A 19,262-nucleotide genomic window follows, 5' to 3' on the forward strand; every position below is an offset into this window, starting at 1 on the left:
GAAATAAACAAATGAAATTAATTTCTGTACTATTCTAACAATAATATTCCCTTCTATGTGTGTATGTGGCATCAGAAAGTCTATCTTACGTTAGGGCCAAATCTGTTGTTTGTATTTTATGCCTAGCCTTGGGCCTTTTATCATGTGGTCCTTTAGTGAGATCAATAATTCATAATAGGAAATTATTTCATGCCTTTTTACTAGAGATACATCTTCTTGACTTGCGCTCTATCTTTCTCAATCTTAACACCACACATCCAACAGCCAATGCGAGGAGTGATCCAATCTCTAACAGAATATATAACCCTATAAGAACTCTTTTTCTTCTTGACTGACGATCTAAGTGCACCTGATACAAAGGACAAACTTGAAGAATCTGTTTCATAGTCATATGTTTTACAGTCTTCTAGTCTATTTATCGTGTTCCAGGAAGTTCTATTGAGTTGTAATCTGAATTTTGTCGAGGCGCATTGATTTGGTGAAGATTAGAAGAAATCATTGTAGATAATGGGAAGAATTCTCAAAGTTATGTAAATACAAAAAGAAAGTCTTGTGTTGAGCATTTCAAATCTCATTTTCAACTTCCATATATCAAGAAAACAAGTTGCTTCCCACAACCAAGATAAAATACACTTAAATTCTTGTGCGAAATTGAATAACATACAAGAGAAGACTGGTAACTAAATAACATACAAGTCCGATTCCACCTAGTGCCGACTACTAACAAGCTGGAGCCTTATCTTTTTGAGTGTTGAAAGAGCATCTTTTATGCTAATTCTTGCATCAGGTCTCACTAAAGTGCAGTTCAAAGCTAATTCCATGATAGATGACAGACATTGCATCTTTGCGGCGATTTGTTCATCTCCTGTCAATACCAAATTAGAATCCACCACCTTGTGAAGTTCACCCGGAAAGGAATCACTAATCCAACGTTGTATGCTCAAGTCTCCAGTAAATATTTCATCACTTGGTCTTATTCGTGTGAACGTCTCCATCATCAGGATGCCAAAACTATAAACATCACAACTCGTGGATACTATGCCATCTTGTCCATACTCTGCAATCATGGTCAAAAATTTATACCTAGGGGAAGGAATTGTTTTGAGTATTTATATGATATGAGAACTTTAAAAAGTCTTAATATACCTGGAGCAATATATCCAATGGTTGCAATTGTCCTTGTCTGAACAAAAGCCTCCCCTGCACCTAACATTTTTGCAATGCCAAAATCACTTACATGAGCAACCATTTCTTGATCTAGCAAGACATTGCTTGGCTTCAAGTCACAATGCACCACAGGTGTTGAATAGCCATTGTGAAGATAGTCCATTGCAGATGCAACATCTATCATTATAGCCAGTCTTTGCAATAAGTTCAAGAACAAGTTGTGAGAGTATAACCATTTGTCAAGTGTCCCGTTGGGCATGTATTCCAACACTAGGGCCTTGAAATCAAGATTGGAGCAGCTGGTGATGACTTTGGTCAGATTTCTGTGGCGAAGGTTCCGGAGTACCTCACATTCTGTGTCAAAGCTTTTGAATGCACCCTCCAATTGCACATTGAATACCTTTGCTGCAAAAATGATACCATCCTTGAGTATCCCTTTATAAACCATGCTGAAACTCCCATTACCAAGTAAGTTGGTTTCGTTGAATCCTTCTGTTGCCTGTTCAAGTTCATAATATGAAATTCTTTCATGCCCTTTTACGAGAGACACATCCTTTTGACTTGCATTCTTCTTTGTGTTTCTCAATCTTAACACCACAATTCCAACAGTCAACATGAAGAGTGATCCAATCCCTAATAGAATATATAAACCTGCGAGCACTCTTTTTCTTCTTGATTTCTTTGTAGATTTGGTTAGGCATGGTTTTACATTAAATCGGGAGTCACCACAAAGTGCATCATTGGACAAGAAAGACTGACTGGTGACATTTGCAAAGGGACCACCAGTGGGAATTTCTCCATTGAGTTCATTGAATGACATATTTAGGTACTGGAGATACACAAGAGACTCTAATGACTTTGGAATTTTACCACTAAGATTGTTATAGGACAAATCCAAGTACTCCAAGGACAACATTTTGCCAAATGATTCTGGAATAGGCCCCTCTAATCTATTATGTGCTAGAGAAAGATTAATCAATTTATCTATACTCCCTAGAGTACTAGGAATCTTACCAGAAAAATAATTATTTGACAGATCAACGTGTGTTGCAGCCTTCAAGTTTCCGCTCTCCAGTGGAATTTCCCCACTAAATAAATTGGATGACACATCGAATACTATGAGATCTTGAAGGTTCCCCAAGCTTGAAGGTAATCTAGAATCCAGTTTGTTGTTAGCTAGGTAAAGTTCCCTCAAACTGGTCATGTTACCTAAGCATGAGGGCACTGAACCAGAAAATTGATTAGCTGACAAGAGTAATGCACCTAGATTCTTTAAGCTGCAGATAACATGTGGTATGGCTCCTTCTATCTTGTTGCTTTGTAGGGAGAGTTGTTGAAGGTTCATGGCTTGCACAGATTTTGGAATATGGCCTGTTAACTCATTATTATCCAGACTCATCCTTGTAACTCCAGTAAGATTACTAATTTGTTTCGGAATGACACCCTTCAGTTTACAACCATCTGCTACAAAAATTTGCAAGGAGTTTGAGAAATTACCAACAGATGCAGGTAAAACACCATCCAACGGATTACCAGATAACGTGAGTACTCTTAGATTCCTGCAGTTTGTCAATGATGCAAGGAAGCTCAATGTTGAATCGCTGACAAAATTATTCCGCTGCAAGTTAAGAATCTCAAGGTATTCTAAGTTACCAAGTGATTTAGGAATTGGACCTGTGAAACTGTTTTGTGAGAGGTCAAGTTGTCTGAGTTTCGATGAATTTGAGATTGAAGCAGAGATAAAACCACTCAGATTATTTACTCCACAAAAAAATATTTCTAGGTTGGGCATTCCACGACCTAAATCTAAAGGTAGAGTACCTGAAAGCTTGTTTTGTCCAAAATCTATACTCTGCAGTGCTGAAATGTTGAAAATGCTGTCAGGTATAGAGCCAGTAAGCTCATTCTGTGATAATGCCAATGTTTGAAGTTTCTTAAGATTACCGAGCTCCACTGGTATCTCTCCTGTCAATTTTGGGGAAATATATGAGTACCAAGTTTGGGGGAAAAGAGAAAAGGAAGAAAAATTTATACTACCTTCCAAATGCAGAGTTGCAATATGTAATCTTGTAAGAGCTGTTAAGTTGGCTAGCTCTCTTGGTACAGTTCCAGCAAACTCATTAACACCCAATTGCAATATTTGAAGCTTTCTGCATTTCTCCAGGTTTGGTGGAATAACTCCATCTAGGGAGTTTCTACTGAGGTAAAGTCCTTCCAAGTCTGGAGTATGATCACATATAGTTTTTGGAAGCTTTCCAGTAAGATTGTTGCCGCTAAGAGCAATCACTTGCATTGTACTAATGTCAAAGATTGATGGTGGTATAGAGCCGCTAAGCTGATTATATTGCACGTTTAGGACAATCAAGTAACGAAGATCACCAAGTTCCTGAGGGATCTCTCCTTCGAAAAAATTACTCTGTATTGACAACACTTGCAGTTTTGTCAGATTGGAAAGGGAGGATGGAATTTTACCCGAAAATTGGTTATTCGATAGGTACAAAATGCGTAGGTTTGGTAACAAACTTAAAAATGATGGAACGGCTCCGGTGAAGTTATTGTTTTTGGCATAAAAGAATTTCAACCTCTGCAAATGAGCCAACTCTTGTGGCAAATCTCCATGGAAAGTGTTGTTATTTAAGTTGAGGGAAACGAGAAATGAGAGGTTTCCAAGGTGTGGAGGAATGGTACCATGAAGTTGCATGCTAGAAATGTTTAAAGCAGTGACTCGATGGTGACGGGAGCTGCAAGTGATACCAATCCAGCTGCAAACCGGGACGGAAGAAGACCAGTTGCTTGATAAGATATTGTTAGAATGAGAAGAAATGTGTGATTTAAGTGCAAGAAGAGCAGCTTCATCATTGCTAATATTAGCAAGTAAAGTATTGGCATGTAGTAGAATGAAAAAGAGAAGAATGAAACTTCTGCCCATAATTAAGCCAAGAAGGTTTCTCAGAACAGATAATGCAAAGGAATGAGATTAGAAGATGTATTTAATCCATATCAAATTCAAGTCAGTCAACGTTTAGGAAGTGTTTTTTGGTTCAGAATTTTTAGTTCAACAAGTTGTATTAGTCAAAGTCTCACAGCACTCAAAAGACTCGGTATATTTTTCTTTTCAGTGGAAGACGGTGATTTGAAATAACGAAAGATAAAGATTTTTATTTCATAGAGATTTTTTTGTATTTCTTTGACTTAAAAAATATATATCTTAGAAAAGTCTCTCTATCGTTACTTTTCATCTTGAGAAACAAATGAAATGACGAAAAGTCTCAACGACTTGGCGTTATCTCATTGTCACCTTTTTTCTTTTGGAGATAATTGTTTTTTAAGGCTGTTTGGAAGGACACCCTGGTGATTGGATTTAGTGTAATTGGATGTAATTACATTGTCTGTCATGTTTGCAATAATGGAGTTCTGAATTTTAATCATTCAGATTTAGTCTATTTGATTTTTAGGTTTGAATCTGAATGATTCTGATTCAGCTCATTAAGTCCATTTGTTTCTTTTTTCAAAATGTCTCTTAATGGACCTGAAAAGATCAAATCTGCAGAAAAGTCTTAACACCATTCAGACTTATTTAATAAGTTATAAAATAATATGGTATCGCCTCTCTCTGTCTTTGCGTGACTTTTGCTCTCACAACTACAAACTTTCTTCCTCTCTGTTTTCAATCAAACACCATTTTTTTCCTCTTGAACTGGTAACTTTTTATAATCTTTACAAGTATTTTTTTTATATTAATAATTTTCTTAGGGTATATTGATGTTTGTCAAGAACACTTGTTGCAATAATATTTTTAGTGTATTGATGTTCATCAAGGTTTTTGAGTGAAAAGAATACTATTCATCATTAAAAATAGTAACTACGTATACATATTTGAGGTCTCTTATTAGAATTTAATTTGTCTTAGGCCAATAATTTTATTGAGACTCTTTGATCATCAAATTCGTTTGTGAGATAACACTAATATATTATTGTTGTTGAACTAGTTGGTGACAAAAATAATGGAGCTCTTAATAATTCTCCATCCCAATCTTCAGTTTCAACTGGAAAAAAATTTTTGGGGAAGAAAAAAAACTTATTCGTCTGAATTGGAAACTGATGAGAAGATGATTATTGCTCTGGAGTTATTGATTTAAAAAATAGTGCACCTACATTTGAAGAATATATGGAAAAATTAGATGGACTTGGATGGGAAAAGTCATTAGTAAATGTGTTAGTATATTTTGTAAAAGTGTCCACTACAAAAAAGCATGAATGACATTAGAGGTTCACAAGTTAGAGAATTGGATTAAGGTTATCGGAAAAAAGATAAGAATCTTTAGTTTTTCTAATTAGCCAAAATATATGTTAGCCGCTGATAATGGATACCTTATTTATTATTTTCAACTAGTATTATTTATCACACTTGTTGAACTTTTTGATATTATATTGTGCCTATAAAATACTTTTTATTCGTGATTTTTTTATGTTATGCTTGATGATTATGATATTTCTTAATGAAAAAGTAATATTTTTTGTTGAAATGAATTTTTTATAACATTTTATTAATATAATGTGTGATTTCATATGCATATTGAGATATTGAAAACAAACAATAATCATTTAGAGTTCAGATTTGGAGACAACATCTTAATATTCAGATGTGTATTCAGATCTAGACACCTAGTACTTAATGCAAATCTTAATGTTCAGACGTGTATTCAGATTCAGAGGTCTTAATCTTAATGAAAACAAATGAGACCTGCAGGTAATTGGTGTAATTGGTAGGGGTAATTACACTCTACAATTCACATGCAGAGGCTGTGAATTGCTGGTAATTACACCATGTAATTACCAGCTGATTACTTTTTAATTTCTTTTTATTTTTATTTCTATTGTTACTTTTTTGTTTTAATTTTTTTTACTTCTATTATTTTAAGTTTTTTTTATTTTTATTATTCTAAAAATTGTAAAAGTTTATTTTTTATTTTATATTATTATATTTCATGTTTTTCTTGTTCTCAACCTTACTTTACGTGATATCATGCAATTTTTTCATATTATCTATTTCTTTATGTCATGCTTATTTTCTCATTAGCATAATTTTATTAGTATTCTAATTTTTAAATTAAAATAGAATTTATTGTTAAGTAAGGTTATAGACTTACATTTTCTTTCTTTAAAATAAAAAAATAAAAATCATATTTATGCATGCTATGTTGAAATTTTCTATAAGAGAGTATTATGCTAATTTTTTTTTTTTGAATTTATAACTTATGTTATATTTTCAATTTCATTTGTTTTAGTAATATTGAATTCACATTGCACGTCATTTTTTAATTAGACTTGATAGATTATATTTTTGTCAAACATTTAATAATTTATGACATTGTATTTATATATTAATCTTTTTATCAAACATACTTTTCACGATGTTCATAGAAACTTCATACTTTTAGTTTTTACGATCAATTCAATTGAAATATATTAATTTGAAAAAATATAAACCAATTATTTTTTCATAATATTAGTTAAAGACAATATGTTTATTAATTAATATATTTTCAAAAAAGAATATATATTTTAAATATTTAATTTGATGTCATTTATAAAGTTCTTATTTGTCTAGTATAAATTTCAAATAGTTAATTTTTATTTTTTAAATTTAATATAATTTTATGATTGCAATTGTGCATCCAAACAAAACATGTTTAATTACAATGTGGCATCCAAACATGACATGTGTTGTTGACACCCAATTGTGACCCTCCCCGATAATAATTAATTTCCGAACTTCTTAATTTACAAACAATTTGGAATAATTAGCCTTATAAAATTCAAATAGTTTCAAGGTTAATTTTAGTAATTTCAAGCGATTTTTATAGTATTTTGTAATAATAAATATATTTCATATAATTAATCAGCACGACTTATGATTATTTGAAAATACTCTCAATTTTATTTTATTTTTAATATTCGATTAAATTAGTTGGCCTTTTTAGTTTATTTTGTTTTATTTCGTTGATTCGAGAAGCGTGTTTTTTGTTAATTTACCTTTGTTTAAATTATGGTTAATGTTAAATTAATTAGTGTGTAATTAAGTTAATCATTTTATTTTGTTAAGATTAAGAAGTTCATAAATTAATTATATTAATTCGTCCTATGTGATTTCTAGCCGAATCTACTAAAATTAATTCTTTTGGGTTACCTCTTTAATCCGATTGGCCAAATTGTTAATTAATTTCTATTACGATTTTAGCCAAATCCCACCCTTTTCTTCAACCCATTCAAAAGACCAAAAAATTGGGCCACTTTTCAACCCAATTCGTAAATGGATTAATTACTTGAGTGGATTCCTTTTAAAAAATAATTACTTATTTTAAACATACTCTTTAATTATTACCATTTATAACAACTTCTTTAATTTCTCTCTTTTCTCTATCTCGCTCTTTCTCCCTTCCTTTCTTTCTTTCTTTCTTTTTCTTCTTTCTGTTATTCATTCTCCCTTCCTTTCTTTTTTGTTGCTCTTTCTCCCTTTCTTACTATTGCTCTTTTTCCTTTTTTTCGTAGAGTAGTCAATGATTTTAGACTGAATAAAACTTGTATCAATAATTAATTAGACAAGTAATTTAATCGTAACAAATAAAGAGACATAAGAAACTGCAAAATGAATTAAACTTGAATTAAAAATGTATTACAAACATATTAAAGTTGAATTATTATAAGAGAATCAAACATGAATGCGAAATGTAGCAAACAAAAGAGCATTCTTTGATCTGCATATAAATTGAAAAAAACTTGTATCAATAATGAATTTAACAAGTAATTCAATCGTAACAAATCAACCAATTAATTGCAAAATGAATTAAACTTGTATTTAAAAGTGTATTACACAAATATTAAAGTTGAGTTAGAAGAGAGAATTAAGCATGAATAAAAACATGTAACTAATGAAAGACCAGACATTGACCTATTTAGTAAATTAAACTTGTATCAATAATGAATTAAACAAGTATCCAATAGTAACAAATAAATCAAAAAACTGCAAAATGAATTAAATTTGCATTAAAATTGAATTACACAGTATTAAAGTTGAATAAGAAGAGAGAATTAAGAATGAATGGAAAACGTAACTAACGAAAGACAAGACAATGATCTCTAGAGTTAATTAAACTTGTATCAATAATGAATTAAAGAAGTATCCAATAGTACCAAATAAATAAAAAAAACTGCGAAATGAATTAAATTTGCATTAAAATTGTATTACATAGTATTAAAGTTGAATTAAAAGAGAGAATTAAGAATGAATGAAAAACGTAACTAACGAAAGACGTGATAATGATCTATAAACTGAATTAAACTTATAAGTTATATCAATAATGAATTAAATAAGTATTCAATAGTAACAAATAAATCAAAAAACTTCAAAATGAATTAAATTTGAATTAAAATTGTATTACATAGTATTAAAGTTGAATTAGAAGAGAGAATTAAGAATGAATTGAAAACGTAACTAACGAAAGACAAGACAATGATCTATAAACTGAATTGAACATATATCATTATTCGTGAATAAAACATGCATTATATGCATCTTATAAATTATTTTGAATTATATAAGAAGATGATATATTTGAAATATGTATTATAAATATATTGTTCATGATTTTAATTCAATTTTAATACAATTATGAAATAGATCTAATTCAACTTTAATACAGTTGCAAGAAAATTCCAAACTCTTCGTCTTCTTCAAATTTTAATTTGAAATTTCTCATAAAATCAATGCTAAAGTTAATGAATCTCTCTTAAATTAAGATATAAACTCCAAAATGTTATTTTCAATAATATGGAAGAACAACTTATACAAACGCATCACACTTTCGTAAAATCCAAATAATGAATTCAAAGCTTGAAGCTTTTTAATGGTCATCAATGGCTTGCTGCTGCAATTTTAGAGATTTGAAATCTCAATTCGCACACACGATTTTGTACAATTTTTGGTTCTTTCTATTCTTCTCCTCGTGATATTTTCGGTGTAAATCGTGCAACATGGGTATAAATCGATTTGAAGAGATGAATATTTAAAGATAGTTGTTTGAATTAAAAATTTGAAGAAGAAGAAGAAGAAGAAAAAAGGGAGAAATTATATGTAGAGAAAGAGACGAATAAATAGGAAAGAAAATAGGTCCGAAGTTGTACAATTTTAATTCCATGAAACTGATAGATTTAGTTAAAAAGAAATTATAGTCATAAATGGTAAATATTTTCTCAATATAGCATATCTAAGTGATTTACCCTTCGTAAATTCCCAGCCCACCAACACAGCAATCCAAAAGACCCATCCAAATACCAGCCCACTTCAATAATAACACACAACACCAATAGTCATACCCTACGACCCTATACTCGTCTTCTTCACGCGACCCGACCCAAACGACCCTTGTACGTCTTCTTCTTCCATACACATCAGTCCGGCAAACCTGGGAAAAGACGCTACTCTGAAGGCATCGACATCTACTGCCCTCACGTCCCCTTTTCCCCCTTTTCGAGGAATTCAGCTTTTTCCCATCCCCTTTACTGTTGCTTCGAAAAGAGCAGAAGAAATTCAAATTTTTATTTGAATTTTTCAACGGATTTCCCCCCTAAATCGCTCAATCTTTCCTTATAAATAGTTTCCCATGCTCAAGGGACGAGGGCAGGTTTTCAGAGTTTTGAGTTTTCAGTAAATAGTCATTTTACACTTGAGAATTTCACATTTAGTCCTTTGATTCTAAATTCCAAAAAGGTAGTCGCTCTAATTCTGTCCAGATTTCTTGTTTGTTGTTCGTATTTAGATTTTGTTGTGGAAGAATCGTTGTTCTCAAGCCCATTGTTGTCCCAGTTGCTGCCCGGAGAAAGGTAAACGCTCCTCTCTCGATAACATCATTTATTATCTTTTTTCCTAGTTCAATGTGATGTTTTCGATATCGAAAAGTCTTTATTCTGTGGTTGTTTGTCGTTAGATGCTACTTGGTTGGTGATAATAATGTGATACATGTGTTCTTGGGCGATGTTGTGGCTCAATCTAACTGTCGGACTACAAATTTTATCGTTTTCCAGTTAGTATCGTTGCTTCTATATTCTTTGCTTGGATCTGTTGCGTTATTTATCTGCTTATCTGTATGTGGTGAAATCTCTGTCATCTTTTGTTTTCGTTGTCTTTGAGCTTCATTCATTTTGCTACTCTTGGTGTCATTTGTTTTCCAAAACGAAGAGGGAATCCTAAAGTTAGTTAATACAGAAGTTGAAGTTTGTTTCATCCATTGTTGGTTAGCCATAGCAGTTCGTTTCCCCATTTGACAACTTTTTGATTTTCCTACTGCTTAGTATGCCGTGTATGAGTCGAGTATGAACCTCCTTTTTTGTTTAGACTTTGGTCGAAAGATGTCTACTATTTACAGTATAAAATGTGAAATCCATAGAGTATAAAGTAGCGTATACGCCTTGCCATGGTCCTGTATTGGCCCTTATGAGGTTTGTGTTAATTTCCTTCATATGTGTTCTATCCTCTCTTGAGTCTTGTGTTAGTATTCTGTTAATCATTAGTGGGTTGTTTAACTCCAAGATGCGTACTAAAATATGATGGGATCTCATAGTGTGTTACTACATTAAATCATTACTGTTTATTGTTGATACATTATAAGTACGCATTACCCATCAAGTTGCAAAATATTTGAATTCTTGTTTTTCCACTAAAATTAGGAGTAGCCTTTCTTTTTTTTCTTTACCATGTGAATTTAATTATTGTATATGTGATTGGTTAAGTCACATGTTTGTCCCTTTAAATTAGTATGTTAGGTAAAGAAATCACTATTATCGTACCTATTTGTGATGCACATGACCTTCATCTTTCATCTTTAATAAGTCTCGATAGATTGTGAACATAAGTATTAGTTCAGTGTTGCAATGAGTTGTGCCCCCCTTTTTTCTCTCTCTCTTTGATTTTCATATGTTAATGATGAAGTTTGGGGTTGATATTTTGAGTTCATTATCACATTTCAATTTACTCCTCCTTGCTTCATTTGTGGTTATTTTATTCAATTTTCCTTTAATTACAAGTCGGATTGCCTATTAATTTAGAAGTTTTCCTGGTAGTTTGTTAATTTCCTTAAAGATGAACTGTGAATATTAAGAGTCATATCTAGATACGCTAAAATGATAGTTTTCCACCATAGCTTTCATGCCTTTGTGCAATTTTGTTCAGCAATCAATTCATTTAGTTCACTGTTGACTTTTATTTACATCATTTAGTTAATATTATATATTTTCATCTAGTTAAGAAGCTTTCCATAATGGCCTATCCTATTCTTAATTAATTGTCGCAATTATCTCTCCTTTTGGATACAATATCAACACCTTTTGTCTAGAAGCATATTAGTTCGTAATTATGTTCTTATTTCATAGAATAATGTGTTTATCTTTGTCACAAGTTAATCATTTGATCATGCGTTCGTTGGGGGCTCTTATCTCTTTTCTATTTCTTTTCTTTCTCTTTGTGTGTATGTGAATCCCTTTAGAGTCCATGGTGGACTTATCTACCTTGCATTTCTGAGTTGAGCCATAAAGGCTCGATCTTTTCTTTCCCCATTTCTCGCTCCAGCCCCCCTATGTATTCGGAAGTTGTTATAGGTCCCAGAGACCCAACATGCTGCTGGAAATTAGTTCAAAAGCCCAAGAAATGGGCTGTATACATACTGTATACAACATGTATACACTGATATACAGGTTCAGGGCAGCAAACATGTAGACAAAAATGAAGATACAGGTTGGAGGCGTCAGAGAAGGCTGTATACAGTTGATATACGGTTCGATATACAGGAAAAAGGCTTAGAAACGACCTATATACAATAATATACGCTTGACGAATACATAGGGTTTCAAAGGGCAGATATTAAGCTGAAGCCCAAATCAGTTGTAGCAGGCCCAAGAAGGGCCCAAATTCATTTCTCCTTTACTCTTAACTTATTCAATTGTGTGATTATTTTTTTTATTTATTATTATTTATTTAACTCTAACTTTAAATAACTTAATTAAATTCTCCAAAAGATGAACAATATTCTTTATGTTAGTTTATCTTAATATAATTTTTTTTTATCAACTCTTATACTTTTATTGAATAGATTTAGTCAAAAAATTTATTCATTTTTTCAATCGAGTTAAAAATAGTTTTTCATGCTTTATTTAACCAAATTAGTTCAAATTATAATTAAAATAGTTCAAAAAAAATAAATATTAATCAGTCTAGTTTTATCAAAACTCTAGTCACTTTTATACAAGTCAAATGTTTCATTTGGATCCCTTTCTCTAAAAATAAAAAATGAAATAAAATGTGTCATTTATTTAGCTATTTTCTCAAAGTTAACCAAATATTGTAATTTTTAAAAAAAATGTTAAATCACTTTTTTATCTCTAAAAAGTAGTCAAAATATATTTTAGTCGAGTCGCAGGTCAACTGCATGTTAGCGGGCACTTCGATTGCTTAAACCCTTTTCGAAGTGTAAATTGAACTCGGAACTCTCTTTGGTATTTTCAAATAATTTTTTCTGTTTAAATCTTTGAAAATTATAAGTTTTCTTAATTTCTTTAAAAAATTAAGTGGTGACTCATTTCTAAGTATTTTTTCTCAAATTGTATTATACTTAGAACATTTCAAAAAGTGATTTTTCTAAAGATAGTAAAATTACGACATAACATGTGTAATTACACTGTGGCAATCAAACATGTCAGTGTAATTACTTGACAGTGTAATTACTAGGCAGGTAATTACTACCCTAGTAATTACACCAATTCCAATTACCAGGTGGCTTTCCAAACATAAATGTAACAAAGATGTGTGATGTTGTATATTTGTTAAACTAGTTTCTGGACACGTGCAACGCACGTGTGTCTCATGCAATATGTTATAAATTCGTTAGGATGATTAAAATTCAATGAAAACATGTGTGTAATGAGTACTAAAATGCAACAATCTCAAATAAATGTTATGATAATAATTTGTAGAAAATTAAATTAAAGAAGACTAATAGAGAAATATAAAAAAAATAAATTGTTAGACTGAACGACCTAGTAATTTACTGATTTTAACTTTTCGTCTAAGTGTGAAACATGTTGTCTAACGTGTTCCAGAAAAGCAATAAGGATAGTAAGTAAAAACATAGTATTTTTACATGGAAAACACCCGGCTCAAAAGGTGTAAAAAACCACGATCTGTACCCCTATAGGATTTAACTTCAAATTACTAAATCACCGAGCCTCCACAGAAAACATATTACAAGCCTATGTAACCTAAGGAATTACGAACTATAATTCTCAAACTTCAACACAAACCTCCCAAGGTAGGTGTTCCCTAACTCTTTAAGTTATCACAACCTAAAGACAACAAATCTAATTTAGTTTATAACTCACTGAACTAAGATTACATCAAGACTTAATCACTAAGAAAAACTCATAACACATAAACTCTGTAAAAGGACCAGGTTCTTCGATGTGTTGCTTCTATGTGTTCCTTCAGTTCACAGGTAGCACTTGCGAAGTCAATTTTTCAATTTCACTTTTTGCTTTGTCAATGCACAATTATTCTGGACGACTTCACTTCTATTTAAGAACAATTCTTCATAGAGTTATTGTTCACTTCAAACTCCTCATTTACTTGAACTTTCTTGACTTAGAGTTCTACTTCAAGTTAGACTCCTTCTTCAATTCAAATTCCTTGATTCTTTAGACTTCTTCTTCAAATTACATTCATTGATTCTTTTGTATTGTAGTCGAACTCCAATTTTTTACTGTAATCAATTTCTATTATTTTTTGTGGCTAAAAAAATCTTTAAACTATACCCTCAACTTAAACTACATCCTTAAATTATGTTTCTTAATAAAAAGCATCCTCCAATTATTTAAAACTTAACAATTTTCATCCCTCTATTAAAATTGTCAAAAAATTAGCGAATTCCATACAAAAACATATACAATTCACACTATTCTCATCAAAAAAATATCTATAATTTTATTACTTGTTGGAAAAAGCTTTCAAAAATTGATTTTTTTGAGACCCTTGTTTGTTGTTAAAAAAAACAATGTTAGGACGGTGTGAGTCTACGAGAAGACATGATCTGCTCTTCTTATTTACCAACTAAACATAGTTGGAGCTTAATTTTACACCATCTTCACCTTGCAAAGTCAAAATGTCGTTATATCAATAATTTTTTGGGGGCAAACTGATAGTTGGGGTAATCAAGATTCATTTAATTTTGATCTCTAGTACTCGAGTTTCGTTTTCCATTATTAGAAGTAAAAGTCTCCGATCGACACTACTGTTTGCAGATTCAATGAGAAGAACTAATATTTTTTTTATATCAAATAAAATGAAAAGTAAATAAAAATAAAATTGCTAACTAAAAGGAAGACAATCCAAAACGTTGGTGCTAAAAAAATTCACAATATTTTATTTTAGATATATGTAGAATGAACAAAATTGGTTTATTGGGTAATTTAGGGAGTTTGTTTGAGAGCAGTGCGAACCGTACATATTTTTGTAAAGAATTTGTTAATTTTTGACAAATTTTGATAAAAGGATGAAAGTTGTCAAATTTTAGATAATTGCGGGATGTTTTCTGTTAAGAAAAATAGTTTGAGTATGTAGTTTAAGTTGGGGGTATAGTTCAAGAATGTTTTTGGCCAAAAATTCACTTAATAAGTAAGTTAAAATAGAAACTAGTAAATAAATTTACTTAATAAGTAAATTAAAATGCTTACATACATGACAGCACATTTATTTAATAAACTGGGCTAGTGTAAACTGATTGTTTTATTTTGTTCATCGCTAATTGTTTTATTTTCTAGCGGGATGTGTACACTACAATGGTATTCATCAATCAATTATTTTTTTACCGTTTTACCTCTTTCAATATCGATCCTGAGTCATTTCTGATTGGATCTTGAAATTGGTTTCGAGTTTTGAGTGAAAAGTTGTGAATTGTGGAAATTTTAAAGTTTTGAAAGACTAAAGTTGTTAAAAAAGTGATTTTCGGTGTCTCCTGGAGTTTCGAGTTTTGGATTGGAATTCATCGATTCCATCACTTTCAGAATGTGGAAATTGGTTTAAGAGAGTTGCCGATTTCAGATTCTGAATCTTTTTTTGGATTTGAGGTCATAAGTTGGAAATTGTTCAAATTTTAGCCTTGAGTTGACTTTCACCAACTTTCGGGGTTCAAATGCTTGGATCGGATTTCTGAAAGTTCCGTTGGATTCAAGGGATGATTTTAGGCCAAGAGGAGGTCTTGATTGAATTTTCAGAGATCCCAAGCTTGATTTAGCCTTTTTAGGCGTTATGTTTGCTTCTTGTGACTTTCACAGGTTTCGGGTTAAGGAGACCTCGAATTCGTGTTTCGATGGTTCCATTGAGTCCGGAATGTAGAGTTTAGTCAAGTAGCATATCTGATTTGTTGTAAGGGGTTCCGAACAAATCCTGAGGATCCTTTCGGTGAATTTTGTGCCTTATGTGAATATTCTGTTGTTGGTGTCTGTTGAACTCCACTTTCGTGTAGGGTTGGGGGTTAACATGAAATTTTTATTATTTAGCATGAAACTTTGTTTATCGCTAATTTTTTTTGTTTTCTAGCCGGTATATGTACACTACAATGATGTTCATCAATCCATTGGTTAGGTATTATGTATGTTGAATGTGATCTTTGGAGTTGCTATTAGCTAGAATCCTAGAACTAATTACCAAAATCATTATTCAATATCACCTTAATTATGGTTTTTCTTTGTACGTTTATTTTGTTATCGAATTCAATCTTTTTACCATTTGTTTATTGCGTTTGACAGATTTGACTTTATTGATAGCATTGATGGGAGTTATTTACTTTTAAAAATATTGGTTGGTATTATATGTCCCTATTATTTTATTTTAAGAATGATATATTCTGTTTATGGATAATACAAGTTGTATCGATTGTTTTAAGGGAGCTTACGTAAATCCAACTATTTTAAGAACTAATTAATTAAATCCATTCTAGTTTGTAATTATTATATATCTTACTAGATTTTGGTGCTTTCAGGTACGTCCAGATACATGTATCTCGGATACATGGGGTTAAAATTATGTGTAATTTGTTTTAGATACATTGTATTCAAGTAGATTTACACGTATCTGAGATACATAACAAATTTCTTAACGCCTCTCTCCCATCTCACTCGTATCCGAGATACATGCGAATCACACCAGATACATACAAATACATGTAGTCCCTCTTGAATGGTAAATGAATAGTTTTATACGATATCCAACCGGTATTCTAATAATAGGGATAACAAACATTGTTGTCATTTTAGATGAATTCTATAGCAAGTTCACCCATTTTCCCACAAGAATGAAAACCACATAGTTTTTGACGTAGTATTATAGTAATTTCAAGTGATACGGATATAGAGAATTTTCTTTTACTGATAGGACACCGTGTCAATAATTGCATTCATACTCATTTAAATGGGGGTTGCAAAATTGTCGGGACATCCTAACAACTTGTATTTTTCATCTAATTCTTACTTAACATATCATATATCATATTATTGGTTCAAAAAGAACATTAGCATATAACTGATTAAATCACTTGTCAACTCAGATCAAAATTCATTCGGAACCAAGAAAATAAAAGCTCTTTTTCTTCAGCGGCATGTTTACAATGTTTGCTTGTGGGAGATTTACCTGGGACAAAAGTAAAGGAAAGTGAATACAAAGGGGAATGCATAAGATCCTTAGCGACACTTTTCTTCTTATTGAGCTAACAACTAAAAAGTTCACACAACTTCCCTTATCAACAGAAAGTTATTGTAAATGGATAGCATGAACCTAACACTGACAAAGCTATATCCCATTCTAATTAAGTTGTTGTCTTAAAGAGAATTAAGAAGAAATCACAAGTGATCAGATATATATATAGGAGATGCTTTATTTCTTTGATTTTGCCATTTCGTATACTATGTACCGGGCAACTCTTTCAGCAATCAAGCGAACCGACCATCTGAGTCTCTATATCCAAACTGTAGAAGATAAGTATATCACGGTGTTTAATTAGAATGTATAGTAGGAAAACAGTGCAGCAGCCAAGGTTTTTTTTGACAGCAAGTGGTCAATATATTTTTCCTGTCCAAAATTTATTGCCATGATTTGTGGCCCATCAACTATAGCCACAGATGTAAACTAACTTTCTAATCATCAGATATTTCTATTACCAAGCTGGACCTGAAGGTTAATTCGAAAACAAATGTGCATCTTTTAAAGTGTGTGTTTTTAAATTTGTTTTCCCAGTAGAAGAATACGTTAAAGGGAAGTTTGTGAGTTTATGGTGGTGGCTGTTGGTAAGAGGCATGGCGTTTGTGAAGAGTTAGTAGGTGTTGAAGCTAAGGTATGAAGCCAAGTGACGCTTGAGTGTGGATGTTGTGGTGCGAGGGCAAGGGTAGTTTTGTCTTTGTATAAATACAAAGGAATTCCTGGCTTGTGGATGCGTCACGTCACCGGATTGAAGGTTTTCTTTTTTATATGATATATGATGATATGATATGATTATTTTGGCTTTTAGGGAAACCTAAAATAGGTTTCTTTTTTTAAGTCCGTTTTTCCTATAATATATTATATTATTTTGGATTTTAGGGAAACCTAAAATAGGTTTCTTTAGTGGCGTATAAATTTCCCTTTACTATTAGGGCTGTGATCCTTCACAACCACCATACCATGGCCGGCATGTTGCCAGAATGTCTCATTCAAAAAATACTCTGTTTTCTTAGTTATAAAGAAGCATCCAAGATGAGCATTCTGTCCAAAACATGGCTGCAAGCATGGTCAACTCTTCCCGACTTGGAATTCTGTCTTCATAGGGGCAAATGCAATACAAAGATAGTGGACACAATCATGGAGAGATATAGGGACGGAAAAGTCCCTATAGAAAAGTTTGAATTGTCAAGGAGATCCTCTTATGAGCCTCACAAAGTTTTACCTCCTATTCCTATCGATAACTGTCTTGACATTGCACTTCAAAATGGTGTAAAATTATCTTGTCCTTGACTGTACTCTTTCGTTAGCTAGTGGTGTTGTGAATCAAAATTCTTTGAGAAAGCTTTAAAATTAGACAAAAACATGTTTGAGACTCTACTCAATAGTTGTCCCTTGATTGACACTTTGATCTTTGTGCATTGTATTGGCTTGGAAACGGTGTATCTTCGAAAGATCAAGTCAGTTTACCTTAAGGTATTGAAGATTCGGGATAGTGAGGGCATGTGGGAGATTGATGCTCCAAATTTGGTGTCATTTGAGTACACGGGGAAGCAAATTCCTGAATTTAAAATTGCAAGAAAGCTGGAGCACTCAAAAATCTATCTTTACAGCTTAGACAATATAAATGCTGACTGGTTTTGTAAGTTGAGGAAGTTTCTATCAAAGTCGACGGGGGCCTCTTGGTCTCAAGTTTCCATTCGTTTTAAAGAATGCACTGAGATTAAAATGGAACATCTGCAACAACACTACAGAGTTGGTGCTATGACCCAGGTGGATGTTTTAGAAGTGAACGTTCTATTTCAGTATATGGAGTGGTCTTCATTTGTGGATGCTGTGTTATGGAGTTGTCTGCGGGCGAGAGAGCTTATTTTATACTAGATTGGTGCAGTACTTAAGTAGTCTCTATTTCAATTTGAATGCACTTATGCATTTCTAAATGTTGTCAGGATGGATTTTTTTTTTGCTTACCACATCTCGCGTGTTATGATGTATACATTGTTAGAATATGCACAACGGAAGCTATATTCAAGATCACAAATCTTACATATAGACTAAACAATACAACATAAACGAATTTAGAAGAAGACTAACTTGTTGAAACTTCTACAAAAGTCGTCCAGATGCCAATGATCCAGAGCTACGATCTTCTCCTATTTCCTGATTGATTGTTACTTCCAAGTTACTTGTGTGGGCAAGTATTACTTGTTTTAAAGGATAATTTCTTTCATACCACATCCAGCCTATTTATACTAGTTTTCCAACTCAAGAATGAATAGGAAAAACGTCCAAATAAATTTCA

The 19,262-nt window shown here is 32.0% G+C and overlaps 1 protein-coding gene across 2 annotated transcripts in view; it reads right to left on the reverse strand.

Moving 5' to 3' along the window:
• Positions 1-687: 687 nt before the first annotated feature.
• LOC125872934 (probable LRR receptor-like serine/threonine-protein kinase At3g47570) overlaps positions 688-19,262 on the reverse strand; it is a 23,326-nt gene continuing 4,751 nt past the window's right edge. Inside the window, exons 2-3 of one of the 2 annotated variants that reach the window (XM_049553745.1) lie at positions 1,147-1,818; positions 688-1,057 (exon numbers count right to left, since the gene is read on the reverse strand). In XM_049553745.1, the coding sequence (XP_049409702.1) occupies positions 708-1,057; positions 1,147-1,818 (1,022 nt within the window). In that variant the 3' untranslated portion in view covers positions 688-707. The remainder of the gene's footprint in view (positions 1,058-1,146; positions 1,819-19,262) is intronic. The other variant, XM_049553744.1, reaches the window with a different exon arrangement.

The sequence above is a fragment of the Solanum stenotomum genome, chromosome 8 (genome assembly GCF_019186545.1).
Source record: "Solanum stenotomum isolate F172 chromosome 8, ASM1918654v1, whole genome shotgun sequence".
In the NCBI taxonomy this organism is placed as follows: Eukaryota; Viridiplantae; Streptophyta; class Magnoliopsida; order Solanales; family Solanaceae; genus Solanum; species Solanum stenotomum.